This window comes from Durio zibethinus, chromosome 3 (genome assembly GCF_047325235.1).
Source record: "Durio zibethinus cultivar Kanyao isolate XHJ-2024 chromosome 3, ASM4732523v1, whole genome shotgun sequence".
NCBI lineage: Eukaryota > Viridiplantae > Streptophyta > Magnoliopsida > Malvales > Malvaceae > Durio > Durio zibethinus.
Window position 1 is genome coordinate 3,419,874 of NC_143164.1, and position 14,435 is coordinate 3,434,308.

The 14,435-nt window shown below is 34.1% G+C and overlaps 2 protein-coding genes across 6 annotated transcripts; both read left to right on the top strand.

Annotated features, from left to right (window-relative positions):
* The first annotated feature begins 345 nt into the window (after window positions 1-345).
* LOC111306327 (protein SHI RELATED SEQUENCE 5-like) lies at window positions 346-5,296 on the top strand. Of its 3 annotated transcripts, none has more exons than XM_022904340.2 (3): window positions 440-1,778; window positions 2,264-2,581; window positions 3,099-4,314. In XM_022904340.2, exons 1-3 carry the CDS (start codon window positions 1,223-1,225, stop codon window positions 3,134-3,136), a joined length of 912 nt encoding a protein of 303 aa, XP_022760075.1. In that variant the 5' UTR covers window positions 440-1,222; the 3' UTR covers window positions 3,137-4,314. The 3 variants fall into 3 exon arrangements, with proteins under 3 accessions (XP_022760123.1, XP_022760075.1, XP_022760032.1); XM_022904297.2 differs by lacking the exon at window positions 3,099-4,314 and adding an exon at window positions 5,114-5,296 and having other exon boundaries at window positions 441-1,778; XM_022904388.2 differs by lacking the exon at window positions 3,099-4,314 and having other exon boundaries at window positions 346-1,778; window positions 2,264-2,930.
* Window positions 5,297-6,167: 871 nt separating this feature from the next.
* On the top strand, window positions 6,168-11,617 carry LOC111306696 (uncharacterized). 3 transcript variants are annotated; one of them, XR_016340778.1, is made up of 6 exons: window positions 6,168-8,438; window positions 8,941-9,054; window positions 9,345-9,474; window positions 9,767-9,916; window positions 10,931-11,062; window positions 11,177-11,615. XR_016340778.1 is itself a non-coding variant. In XM_022904878.2 (5 exons), the coding sequence occupies exons 3-5, from the start codon at window positions 9,385-9,387 to the stop codon at window positions 10,964-10,966; spliced, it is 276 nt and encodes a 91-aa protein (XP_022760613.1). In that variant the 5' UTR covers window positions 6,168-8,438; window positions 8,941-9,054; window positions 9,345-9,384; the 3' UTR covers window positions 10,967-11,617. The 3 variants fall into 3 exon arrangements, 2 of the variants coding, with proteins under 2 accessions (XP_022760613.1, XP_022760272.1); XM_022904878.2 differs by having other exon boundaries at window positions 10,931-11,617; XM_022904537.2 differs by lacking the exons at window positions 10,931-11,062; window positions 11,177-11,615 and adding an exon at window positions 10,280-10,723 and having other exon boundaries at window positions 7,967-8,438.
* Window positions 11,618-14,435: the final 2,818 nt, after the last annotated feature.

Below are 14,435 nucleotides of genomic sequence, written 5' to 3' on the forward strand. Positions count from 1 at the left end.
TGCTTGCAACTTTCTCATAATTGATTTTAATGTAGTTTTTTTCTAATATTAAAAAAAAGTTATGAAAATGTGACTTTCGAGAGTCAAATGATAAATTGATTACTCGAAGAATTTTGGGAAGAATACGAGGCATTGACGGAAAAAAAATAGAAAAACAATTATTTCATTGGGCGGTGGATTCTAACATGATTGCAGAACAGACAATTCTTTCACCGTAGGATTTGGGATTTGTCACAGATGTTACCTGATATCTCCGTCTGTGATTGTTAAAGAAAACGAAACGGTGACAGTAACCTTTTTTTTTTTGTTAGAATTAGGTTGCTTCTGATTCTGATATCGCAGTAAATAATAGGGAAAAAAAAAAAGAGAAAAATCAAACTCAATTGCAGTAGCGGTCAGAAAAAGTACTAGCGGGTTTTCCGGTGCAAGGACGAATATGGAAAAGCTGACGCTTGCCACGTGGGGGAATAGTAACCGTACGATGGATATGTAACGGCGGAGATCAAGCCTTGAGTTGATTAGATTCATTGAAACTGAAAGAGAACTGTAGAGAAATGCCCAGAGAGATCATTTTCTTGCATCTTTGTCTTTCTGTCTTTTCTATCTCTCTCTTACATTACTGAACAAAAACCGGAGATTTATACAACAAGCTATTCTTTTTGTTAGAATTTAGAAAGAGAGAGAATGAGCTGGTTTTGTCATAAATGAGGTGAGAGTGTAGCAGAGAGAGGGGTGCAGTTCTCATGGCGGCGTTGCAGGGGCTCTAATTCCGTGCATTATTGCGGGGAATTGGAGAGAGAAAGGGGTGGATGGGGGGTAAGTCAAGGGGAACCATCCTTCTTTGTGTCTTTTGTTTTCCCCTTAAATCTTAAAGATTTTTTACCTCAAAAGCTGGCAAATAAAAAAAAAAAAAACCAAAGATCACAAAAGAAAAACAGGCTCTTCTACTAAGTTCTAGTCATTGAGGGTGAGGGTCAGGGTCAGACATAGCAGAAACAACAAAGATCGGGTCAAAACAATACCAACTAACGCTCACAGACTAACAGTGGTCTTTAAAAACCCACCAGAAAAAGCTTCCACAGTTGAAAACCCATAAAGACCCCAGGGAAAATCCAACCAGCTCATCATACTAGTGATCTGGAGGTGGGGGTACTAAATAGGGTGTTTTTGCTATGGATTTTTGGTCCAAATTGAGGTGGGTTTCAGCTTTTGGGTGCAACAAATGGCTGGCTTTTTCTATTTAGGTGGACGAGAAGGAGCAGCTGCAAGCAAACGAGAAGAAGATAAAGAAGAGAACCTTTATTTGTACAGAAACGAGGAGATCTACAACAAAGGGTTTGAGATATGGCCACAGTATTATTATCAACAACAAAACGTGAACAACTATTCGTTTGGAGCGGGTCCTAGCCGAAGAACTAGCGGCTTTAACCTCACTGATGAGTCGTCTTCGAGATCAGCAGGGTTTACGGTTATGAGACAAGGAAGCATGAACTGCCAAGATTGTGGAAACCAAGCTAAGAAAGATTGTGCCAATTTGAGATGCAGGACTTGTTGCAAAAGCCGAGGGTATCAGTGCCAAACTCACGTTAAGAGTACTTGGGTTCCTGCTGCTAAAAGGCGAGAGAGGCAGCAACAACTCTTAGCTTTGCAACAACAACAGCAGCAACAAAATCAACAACAAGAACACCAACAACAGTTTCGAGAGAATCCAAAAAGGCAGAGAGAGAATCAAGGTGCTCCCTCTCTTGCCTGCACTCGTTTATCCCCCGCCACGACAGGTAAAGTTGTAGTTTACAATACAAACAAAGAAAAAACCAAAACAAAATACACAAAAAAAAGCAGGAAAAAGAAAACGTCAAAGCAAGATTGATGGGTTCTTTGAAATGAAATCTTGGAAAGATCTATGATTGAGAATTTTCAAGAACCGTATCTTGCCATCTTTGCTAGACAAAAGTTTAATTTGTAAGATATTGAGGAATTCGATTCGCAGTGATAGTACCCCAACGAGACCGTATCATTTGCGTGTGAGCAAGTCCACCGCCATAGTTACCCACCCACTTGCTTTTCCTTTTATTTTCTTCTTTTCCATTATTTCTGCTACTGTTTGCTGGTAAAGCTGACGAAGAAGTCCCATAATATTAGGAAAAAAACTCAAAAAGAAAACCCTCTTCATTTCTTTTCATTTTGGTAAGTTTGATTTTTTTTTGTTTAGCTCTTGATTTGTTTATTTATTTATTTATTTTTGTTGGACTTTGAAAATTAGGGTTGGAACTGGGTCAATTCCCTCCTGAAGTGAATTCTCCAGCAGTGTTCCGCTGTGTTAAAGTGAGCGCTATGGACGATGTTGATGAGGAGTTTGCTTATCAAACGGCTGTGAATATCGCAGGGCATTTATTCAAGGGAATTCTCTACGATCAAGGCCCTGAAAGTCGTTACACCAGTGGCGGTGAAAGCTCCGAGCAACTCAATCTCATCAGAGCAGCAGCTGCTACAACCACAACCGCCGCTACTTCGAGCAATCCAGGAACAAGTATGCTTGACCCGTCTCTCTACCCAGCTCCACTTAATGATTTCATGGCTGGTACGCAATTCTTCCCACCTCCAAGGTCTTGATTTACGGGCCTTTCCCCAAATGTTCCACTGTCTCAATAGGAGACCCTTCCTTTTTAACATAAACTCTTCATTTGTCGGAAGCGACTCTAGATTGTTGGTTTCTAGCTCATTGTTATTTGTGGTCCTTTTCGCTACTTAGCATGTTAAATGTTAACACCCATCGAAGTAGAAAGCATAGAATTTGAATGAGAATAGAAACTGAGGATGCATATGATATTGGGGGATGCTGGTTTTTGTTTTCGAATTTCAATTCAGATTGTGTGTGGTTGTTTTTGGTATTATCGATGTTTAGTAGTCTTTTCTTTTTCTGTTTTTTATTTTTTCGATTTGAGTGTACTTTGTGTAGCATGTGGATGTGTGCTTTTTTGGGTGTGAATTATTTTTTTGTTTCTTATTGGATTTCTTTATGGATGCTCTTTTTCCCTTCTTTTTGTGGGGTTTTGATTGATCTTGCATCTGCTTTCTCGTTGGTGTTGAACTCGAAGCCGCTTTTCCCCATTTATCCGTTTGCTTGCCGGATTGAAATGGGACGAGAAACTTATGTTTCGTGTTCGGCTAAACAAAGAATTTTAAAACCCTTTTTTTGTCTCTTTAAATTTTAATCCGTAAACAATTCCTGGAGAGAGAGAAAAAGGAAAACAAAGGAAGCGCATGAAGCAGCTTTACAAGTTCTTCCATTGGCAAATGAAAACCTTCTTCCATTGGCAAATGAAAACCCTGGCAATCCATTCCAAAAAGCAAAACCATGAAAGACCTCTTCTTCCTCTATCTCCCGCTCCTTCGTTTTGAGAATGTACGTATTTGTAGGTATATTTATAAGTATAAACAGATCAAGCTTTATCGGGCATTTATGTCAACAACTTATCTCTGTAAAGATAATCAAATTCAGCTACTTGAATAGACGTGCATGGATGTGAACCTCTGCTAGAATTCACAAATTTTTAATGCTTCTCCGCAACTTTGTGCATGTGATTTATGTTATATTTAGTCTGAGACTGATGATATAGGATATGGTACGAGTAAGTTAATGGATATCTAAAGAGATGCTTCTGTTTGGTAGGCTTCTAGAATTATCACATGGGGAAGAAACGGAAAGATTATGAAACTTTCCTATGTTTATGTGGTTTCTCACTCAAAACATGTGCTCTGATTATCTAAACTCATGAAGATGTTGCACCTTTAACTTGTGAACCCTTTCGATATTAGATGTTGTTTTTGTTGCTTTTAGTTTTGTTATTGTTTGGAGTAATGAACTATGTTTAAGGAAGATTATGTAGGCTGTGATATCTTCTGATGCTGCTACTGATCAGAAATTATTCAATGCATTTTGACAAATTGGAACTTTAGTGGATTATTTTGTGATCATGGAAATCTTTGATTAGGGAGTTTGGGTATTCAAAGATTTATTATCATGAAGGGTTTAAGGTTTCATCACCCTGAGCAGGAAATTCTAGATGGTAGAACAGGATCATGATTCTTCAAGATCATGAAATGATCAATACTGTATAGCATCATCCCCATGGCTGATGCTTCAATCTACAAATAGGCGAAACAATCTCAGATTGTATGGAAAATAAATCTATAGGAAAAGATCCATGCAGGGTTTTTACTTTTTAGAAGATATATAAGCAAGATTATTATATAATATGTCATTGAGGAATTAATCACTGTTGAACTTCTGCAATAGTTCATAGGTTGAACTCATGACAGAAGCTATGCGAATCTCAACATATATATATATATATGTATGTATATATATATATATGTATGTATATATATATATATATATACACCCAGAAAAAAAGGAATATGCATAAAAATTAGACACAGGGAAGGGTGAAAAGACGTCAAGATTCACAAGTCACTGATGAAATCTTTACTTTTTACCTTTGTCATTAATTAGCGAAAATATCGCTAAAAATTTGACAGTTTTTACCAGGTTTTCTGTTATTTTCACCGCCTAGTATGAGTGGGATAGGGGCTATACATATTGAAAAGAAATAACACGAGTAGTTCGACATTAGCACCATTGTTTAACTTTCTTACCGATGATTATATTAAGTTTAGAACAGTACTCGGCGTGAGTAATTCTATTGGTCTTGTCATTGAGTTAGTCTGTTCTTTTTCTAGTGCTCTTTATTAATATCCTTTTTGGACTTTGTTTCGGCAAATCAGTTAGGTCATTATCAAAATCTCTGCATGCTTAAGAAATGCGTTGCTCCTTCTCTCTCTCTCTCATATTTTTTTTTATACCAGGATTTTATCACATAAATCAATAGAAGATAATGCATTAATTATAATTTTTTCGTTAAATATCATAATAATCAATCTCGTTAAACACCAATTAACATTTCTCTAAATATAATTGCGATTAATCAATGTAGGTGGTCCATATATCATTGAATGCCCTAGTTATAATTATACTAGGATCTAATCAAGTTAATTAGCGTACCTATATATACTTGAAAAAAGTCTAATACTGTAAATGTCGTTTTGCTAGGAAAATCAAAGGGGGTTGATTGTTTCTCTTTCCTACCGGTCCTTTTCCAATCCCAAAGCTGCAATCAAGTATAGGTTGTTTCATATATCCCTCACGCTACTATATGTAGATCTTGTTAATTACTACTAAATTTTAGTACCTCAAGCATCAAATGCATAGCAGAAATCAAGCATTGCTTATGTTACTGAAAAGTATATTCTTTTGGTGGGTTAAATTTTAATGAAAAGTAGTTGGGGAAACAGCATTGACCCAAAAAAATAAATCCCAAAATCAAATTGATCATTTGAGGAGAAAACTATTGGAGAAGAAGCCAAAGAAGCAGCAGCCATGGCTAGTTAACTAATGCTAATTTTTTTACATCATTTTGTATGATAGGGGGTCAAGTTTCTCAGATTCCTTTGCCCATTTCATCATGTGATGATATTCCATGATGCTTTTCATATATATATATATATATATTTCACATAGACGGATAGAAATAATGACAAAATAATGGTATATAGGACAATTGGTAGCTGGAAGTTACAAATTAATAGTAGTATTGGAGAAATAACAGCACTTGTAAAATATATATATATATATATATATATATATATATATTGAGAGAATTAAGAAACCTATTCCGTTAGGAAACTCATCTTAACTCTTAAGCAAGGCAATGGGTAAGAGGAAATATTTATGATTAGTTGTTTAGATCCCAAGGCATTTCCCATCCTTAAAAGCCGCCCAAACTTAATTGATTCTGCACCCTAGTATTTATTTATCTGTCATCTTAGATGGTTCCCCATGCACCATTTTGTCATGTTCCCCTCCTCTTCTTTTTCTTTATTTTTCTCTTCAAATTGTATAGTTTTAGAAAGTTAAAAACAGTTGAATTTAGCAAATAAATTGTAAGTACCTACTTGTTATCACTAATTAATCATTTTAAATGTACTTGAAGGAAATTTATTAATAGTCAGTACGATTCTCCAAGCCAATTTTGCTTTGTTTTTTTGTTTTGACCATTTCCATGTTGACTTTTATTTTTAACATTATTCTATGTAATTGATCATTTAATATATATTTTAAAAGATTAAGTTTTAAAAAGTACATATAAATATAAACTTAGAAAGCACCGAAACTGTTGTTTTAAAAACAAAGTTATTAAATTCATAATTAGTGATTAATGTTTTAAAAGTATTGTGCATGTGGGATAGGGAAATTTTTCCAAGACAGATCCGAGTGAATGACACGAGAGATGATGTGCACATGTTGGCTACTTTGACATGATTTCCTTGGTTAAGACATGACATGGAATTGACTCTCACTGTCCAAAATTAGATGCATCCGAAGAATATGGTACCTAATTCTTGAATGATAAGACATCCATTGCCCCACAAAACTAGGAAAAAGAAGCTAAAAAACTTACCTCACATCCTTTCTCAAACCATATAATCCTGCTTCAACCTAATTTGATTGGTACGTCTGAGTGTTTCCTAGTTTGCGTAATTAGCAGGTAAGATCGATCAATTGATTAATGATTATCTGCTTTAATCATTCTAGCAAGTAAAAAAACAAGTCATAAATCACAAGATTTTTGTTTTGGACAAGAACTAAATCACAATTCACATGCTGCTATGTTTCTTTATGGAAACTTAATCCCCAAATTATTGAATCAACAGGAGAAAAAGAGAGGGTTGGTTCCTATTTATCCTTGTAAAGTGATTGGGAAAAAAATAAAACAAGGCCAATCCAGAACAATAGTGCTAGGGTTTCCGACAATAGGCAGTATAGGGTTGTGAACTAAGGTTTTGGCATATGACAGGCCGTCGCTAGCGGCATGCGGATCTACTATCTGCTAGCGTCTTTGCTTCTTGGCCGTGTTGCTTGGCTGCTGCAAATTTCTGGTCCCAAAATCTAATTTGCTTTCATGAGAATGGATCGTTGGGATTTTCCATGCCAAAAAAGATAGCCGGCCTGCTGTAATTTGCATGGAAAGCTAATTAAACTCATTGCATGTACGGCAGGCTACAGTATCATGACTGAAACATTGGCGTGAAGATTTGATTAGAAGAGGCTGCCATTGCTATTTTTACTTCATTTGCATTAGTTACAAAAGATAGTGGGTCTCAAATTAGATATTAGAAGAGGGAAATCTTTAGGGAACTAAGGAAGCAAGTGTTGGACAACAAGTTTGTTCACTTGCCCCCTTAGTCAATGTTTGTAATTGTTCAGTAGAGAGTCGTACAAGAGTCGGATGCCATTGTCTTTTCCCATATTGCTGGTTGTGGGGTTTGCCTGTTAATTGGAAAGCAAGAATAATTGATACTTACGTGTATCATGTAATGTAATTTGACAATCAATTCTTTAATGATTTTTGCGGCTATATTCATTCATGGAAGACAATGATTTACAACGCGATTCTACCATGACTAGCTTTGCTCCTCAATGATATCATGCCAATCCCAAAATAAATCATGAATTATGGTTTTGAGTGAAGTTAGAGAACACTCTTTCTTTGCCCCTCAATTTGTTCTTTTGTTTCTTTCCCCTTCTTGATATTTTTCTCATTTGATTCACTTCCCATAAAATTTTCCTAATAAATAAACACACCAACAGGTTTAAGATACACGATTATCTTAAATTTAAACTCACTTAAATTAGTATTATATTGGTGTCATGCCTAAAATTATTAGATCCAATACCGGTCGGACAACTAGTTTAAAATAAGACATTTTTGAAAGAAGATTTGGAGACTTGTCTCAAACATCAACTGATGGGCCAAAAATACACGAAAGACAACTCTTTAGTAGACCTTATATTGGGCTTGTTAATAAAACCAAGCCCAAAATAAACAAACCTACACAAGCCCATGAGCTCTGGACAGGCCTCAACCTCAACCCAATTTTAACTTGCGACAAGAAACGTTAGCCTCTCTTTGCACTCAAAAGTCAAAAGCCAGTGTCCTAAACTCGTTCCGTCCGGTTCGTCAGGGTCCAATTCATCCCTCAATTACTGCTCAAGGAGTCCAAAAAAAAAAAAAAATTTCACTGTCTTCGAAGTAATTGTCCCGACAAATAAAACGTGAATACGAAACTTTTAACAGCTTACAGAGGCTAAAGGAAACAAGACCTTGAAGATGGATGAAGATCACAGCGACAGCGGCTTTTTGGACACCGGAGAAGCTGATAAATCGGTGTGGTTAATGAAGTGCCCGGTGGTCGTGGCCAAGTCATGGAAGAGCCAGGCCGCTTCTTCTTCCGATGATGAAGATGATTCTCAGCCTGTCGCCAAGGTTGTCCTCTCTCTCGATCCTCTCAAATCCGACCATCCTTCATCTCTCCAGGTACTCTAACCCTAAATAGTTGAGATTAGTGAATAATTACTTTGAAGATAACAGATTAGTGATTGTCAATTTGCAACCTTTATCATGAATTGGCCCTTTAATAATTTTTTAAGTGGAAAATTATAGTAAAAGGTTTCTTTTTTATTGATTGTATTTTCTAAGAAAGCAAAGATTTGATGACGTGATTGTTATGAGTTTACATTGTAGTATTTACGAGTTTATCAATTGATATAATCAGTTTACTATGGAGATGGTTCTTTGCTTCTATTGCTTGTCAAGTATTCACGTTTGTGTCTGTTATCTAGTGCAATTATTTTTCTTAATTTTGCTAATATAAAGCTTGCTCCTTTTTATTTTTCTTGTTACTTGGTACAGTGACTTGAAGTAGCAATTCACTCCATGATATGATTTAATTATAAAAGCCGCTTTCAATGCTTCTCTTACTTTTATGATTTGAATAACGTGTTGTTACTTACATTGTGCACTTGCTGTAATATAGCAGATGGTTCAATCAGTATAATGTGCACGTTAAGTATCAGTTTCCTGTTCACAAGTTCATTATGGTGTTCTTTTAATAAGCGTGATGAATGACGGTTTGAGTTGGAGCTTCTTCAAGGTGAGCAATTCTTTCTAAAATGCATTGAAGGTTACTGCACATATCTGTCAAGAAAAATTAACAATCCTTAACTTTGGTATGCTATGTTGCATAGAAGGAGCTAGTACATTTTCCTGTCACTTCTGCATGATGTCTATTTATGGTTATGATAAGTGATAACTTCTGTTTTATTGTCCAATCTCTTGCTCTCTCTCTCTCTCTCTCTCTCTCTTTGAGAGATTGGAGGCAGAGAATTGCATCTGTGCTTTAGTTTGTGAATTAATCTCTGTTTTTGGTTCTTTCCGTTATAGGTAGGGTTGCAATGGAAGGAAACTTTGAGCATAATTCGGCATGGAACCACATAAGGAAAACATGGAGGAATATGGGAGGTTATGTCATGAAAGGACAAAAGAATCCATGATCAAGAACAGACAAATACAGGTAGGTCGGTGAGTATGCATTGGCCTGGCTAAGGCATTTTTTTTTTTAATGTTATTATGATACCAAATATCTTACTTTTGTGTCCTTGATAAATTTTGAAGGTTATTGATAATGACCGTGGAGTGCATGTGAGGCCAATGCCTGGAATTGTTGACCTGATTTCATAGAACCCCAAGGTTCTTTGAGATGTGGTCTCTAGAAAAAGATATTAGTAAATTTTCGCTCTTAAATTTACACAAAGCAAAGAGTTGGAATTATACATTGACACTTATTATCAATTGTCTCCGAGCAGGATAAGAAGGAAACAACACCAGTTAAACAATCAGACATGAAGAGAACCAGAAGGGATCATGGGGAATTGGAAGATATAATGTTCAAGCTGTTTGAAAGACAACCAAATTGGGCTTTAAAGCAACTTGTTCAAGAGACTGATCAGCCTGCTGTAAGCCTCCTATCTTTCCTCCTATTATCATCTCCTTATGTTTACCTCCCCGTTTGAGCTCCGTTTCTTCATCCTCTTACCACTGGATATGTCTTATGGTTTATAAAGGTTATTTGAGTTTTTTTTGCTGCAATATATGATTCTACCAGTATCTTTGAAATTGCTAGTCGCCTTTAAAATGAAAAAGGACTTAATAAGAATTTGAATCTCCAATTTATTTCAGCTGGATAGAAGTTGTAAACTTCTCATTTTGGTGGTTGATATTCTGTAGTTCTTGCTTTTACCATATGCAGTTATGCCTGTATGTGCTTTGTTATAGGGTATTTCATGTGATTGAAAGTTTCTACTTTTCTTTCTTTGCAGCAATTCCTGAAAGAGATACTGAATGAGCTCTACGAGTACAATAAAAGAGGCACCAATCAAAGAACTTATGAGCTTAAGCCAGCGTCTAGAAAATCTGTGGAGGACACTTTAGCTGAATAGAATAGTTCTCATTTAGTTGCAATTACATTTTATTTTTCTCACTTTTTTCTTTGACTAATGGGGACAAGTCTGAAAGAACCCTTATTGAGAATAGAGAGAAAAATCACCTTAAGAAACAGTGATCTTAGCAAAGGGATAATAGGTAAAAGGGTCTGGGAAAAGGAAACTTAGCCGCACCTGGACCTTTGAAGTCCACATGGTGCAATTTAAACAATCTTTGATGATAACCTGAGTAGGGGACTAGGGTGGCAAATGTATCTAAATCAAAATATAATTTCAAAGCATGATCAATAAAAAAAGGAATCTATTGTGATATTTATATTACGTGAATTTGCATTTTGTTGCTTCTTGCAAAGCAACTACAGTTAGGTTGTTTGCTGTTTAGCTCGATTACAAGGGTGCTTACCTTTTGTTTCTTTGTGTTTCTGTTTACGGTTTGTCAAAAAAACTTGCTGGTAATTAATTTGCTTTAAAAGGCACTTGGTATGCCTTCTTGTCTCTAATCTGCCACAAATTCTTTAAATACTGCAGGATGGCTGGATAGTGGTTATGCATATAGATATATAGTGATCGTGCCGATGCCAGTTTCCCATAACGTTAAATTGGCTTGGCATGGCACTTTAATATACTGCAAACTTTTTTAGATTCGCAAGGATTCCTATGGTAACCAATTGCTGATTGTTATTGTTCTATGCCCTTGTTTTGCTTTAAGTTTGAGGGCGATCTGTATCTGTATTTATTCATTCGCTTTGTGAATTCTTCCTACCAAATGGACAGATTGGTTGAGACCGAATAGATTGGAAGGGCAATGGCATTCACAGAAAGATAGCCAGGGGAAAATGGTGTAAATGATCTGAATAGTTTCTCCATGTTTATATTACTGTATAATTTTGTGGTTCATTTCTACCGTGTGATTGAATATTTTGGAGGTCGTTACATGTCAAAGCTTTGCTGGAATGATCCACAAGGTTTCAGTTAGCAGTCGTTGACTCATTAATTGCTGTGTCTATGATTCAGCTGGTGACATCATGAACTAAAACCTGAAATCTTCATGAAATCCAACCTTTTGAGAACGTTTGGTCATATTGAGACAAAGCACAGCAAAAATTGAAACCAAGAACCCAACCGCAACCCAAGAATGGTCAAGTGTTTAACATCATCGATCTGTTGGGTTAATTTCATAGTTTTTGCTAACTATATATATAGTTATGGCCATGGCACATAACCAGTAACAAGGGATCTCTAGGAAACTTTTTCTTAAAACATAGAATTAACCCCTAGTTAGTTCAAATTCAATAGATAGCTTGTCACGTTATTAATCCCACATTGAAAAAATTCGAAGATATAAAATTATATATATGTAGAGATTTAAATTTTTATTTGTAAGATATTTTTATGAGATAATTTTTATAAAATAAAATTGTGAGATTTTTGAGTTAAAATTGATAATATTTTTTAAATTTGATGTGAATTTTAATAAATATTAAAAATCTAAGTATTATATCGTAAAAATTACTTTTAGAATCTTAATGAGATTTGGGAGTAAGTGATATATTATAAGAGTTATTTTTAAAATCTTGATGAATGAGAATTAAATGCGATTAGAAGCAATCATAAAAGTAAGAATCTCAACAATAGATGTTATCTTGATCATGATTTTGTGTTCAGCTTGATGATTGGTGCGTTGAACTCGATGAACACATCAAGCTTTAACAATGGGGGATTGGATATGATAGATAGGCAAAAAATTTAAATTCATACTTATAAAACATTTTTTTAAAAATAATATTTTACAGGTCAGATCCAAATATTTGCATACAGCTAACCAGCCACATCTAAACTAACAACAAATCTAAGCTATCCGATGCCACTGCAACAATTCTTGAATGCAATCATTTTGCGCAGCTTCAATGCTAAATATAGCATGGCGTTCAAATCAATCAAAATGCTATTGAGTTGTCATTTTTCTTTGAACATTTCCATCATTCTAATGTTCGTTGCGTGTTATAATTGTCAATTAGGGACTTCTCCACCCAACATGCTTTCATTCGGAGGATGAAAGTAATGATCAAGACAAGTGAGCAACTAAAGAAGAGTCTTTTCTTTTGCCCTTATGGATATATATATTTATGCTTTTCTTTTTGTTGCAGAATATTTAAAAGAAATGTATATGTGCAAATTAATTAAATTCGAGACTTAATATGTTTATGCAATTACTTTTAGAAAGTAATATTTAATATATTTAAAATTTAAACATTAACACATATAACTTATATATATATATATATATATATATATATATTGTAGACACCCAATTTGATCCAGGCTCAAATCAATTGGGCCTGATCCAAATGAGTAATACGAGCTCATTTTTTTAAATTTTAATTTTAATTTAATTTAATTTTTAATTTTATTAATTTTCATTATTATTATGATTATGATTATGATTATAATTATAATTATTATTATTATTATTATTATTATTATTATTATTTATCTATTAATATTTTTTATTTATATATTATTATTATTATTTTAGTTATCTATTAATATATTTTATTATTTATCTATTATTTTTATTTTTATTTTTTGTCTTGATCAATTTTTGACTGGGATTAGGATTAAGATCAGAAAAAATTGGAATGAATTTGGTCGTGAATTTGGGGACTAGCAGAGTTGGGATTGGATTCAAAGTTTAAATCTCAATTCCAGATGAAATTGGGATTGATCAGAAACTTCTCTGATCAATTCCTATAAATAGATGCTGAAATAGAACCCAATGAGACATAGAAAGAAAACGGAGAGAAAATAGAAGCAAAAAAGTTTGAAGGTAGCTCTAGAAATTTTAGGAAAATTTTTGAAGATTTAGGCATTTTTTTTCTGAAAATTTTATGAAAAATATTCAGAATTCGATGAATTTTCTGGCAGCATTTGAATTTTTTGACGAGTTTTTCGATCAACTTTGAAGTTTTCAACGTCTTTTTTTAGATTTCAGTAAAACATTCAACCGAAATTTGAGTTCTTTTAGAGAGAATGAGGAGAAAAAAGAAGAGGAGAAAGAGAGGGAAGGAAGCCATATGGGAAAAAATAAAAGTTTGAGCCTTTTATACACTCAAAAAACGACGTCGTTTTGCCCTTACTATTCTCAGAGGATACGCGCATTTTGCCATCAGATGACCTGACTCGAGTGTCAACCCACTTTTGACCTGCGTTTGACCCAAGTGTTAGCTGACCTTTGGAGCCAAGCCAAGCCGCACACTCCCAAGACGCGTTTTCAAGCCGTTTTTTTTTTCTCAAGCTGAACCGACTCCAGTCGCTCAAGCGAAGTCGCGTTAAGATTTTTATTTATTTATTTATTATTATTATTATTGTTATTATTATTATTTCTAAATTAGAATTATTTGATATTCTTTTATTTTTATTTTTTTATTTTTTAAATGATTTTTTTAAAAAATAAGGTTTCTAAAATAAAATAAAATTTTCCAAAAAAAAAAAAGCATTTTGAGAAAAGTTGAAAGTATCAATTTCCTTTGAATAAAAAAGTGTTCTAAAAAATATTTTTGAGGAAAAAGTTGAAAGTATCAATTTTTCTTGTACAAAAGCATTAAGTTTTTTAAAAATAAAAAGAAAAAAATTTATATCAAAAGGTGAATCATTGTTCTTTTTTATTGTTTTATTTTATTTACTTTATTTCTTTCTTTTTTGTAATTTTTTTAAATGTTAAATAATCTGACGATGGAGTCTCTACAAGTGAAACAGTAGTTTTCTTGCATACTCTTGAGGAGAGAAAATTTTCTTAATTTTTTGCCAAAAACATTAGAGTTAGTTAAAAATAATTTTCAATAATTAATTACTTCGTAAAATTTTTAAAGCTTATCGGATAACATAAAATTAAGCTGGTACCATCTTTTGATGGGTATTGTGAGGGTGCTATAACCTTTCTCATACATAATTGAACTCTCGAACCCTATTCTGGTTAATAGACCTGAACTTATTTTTTTAGAAACCCTTGTCAGACTTAGGTGTTCCTTGAGGG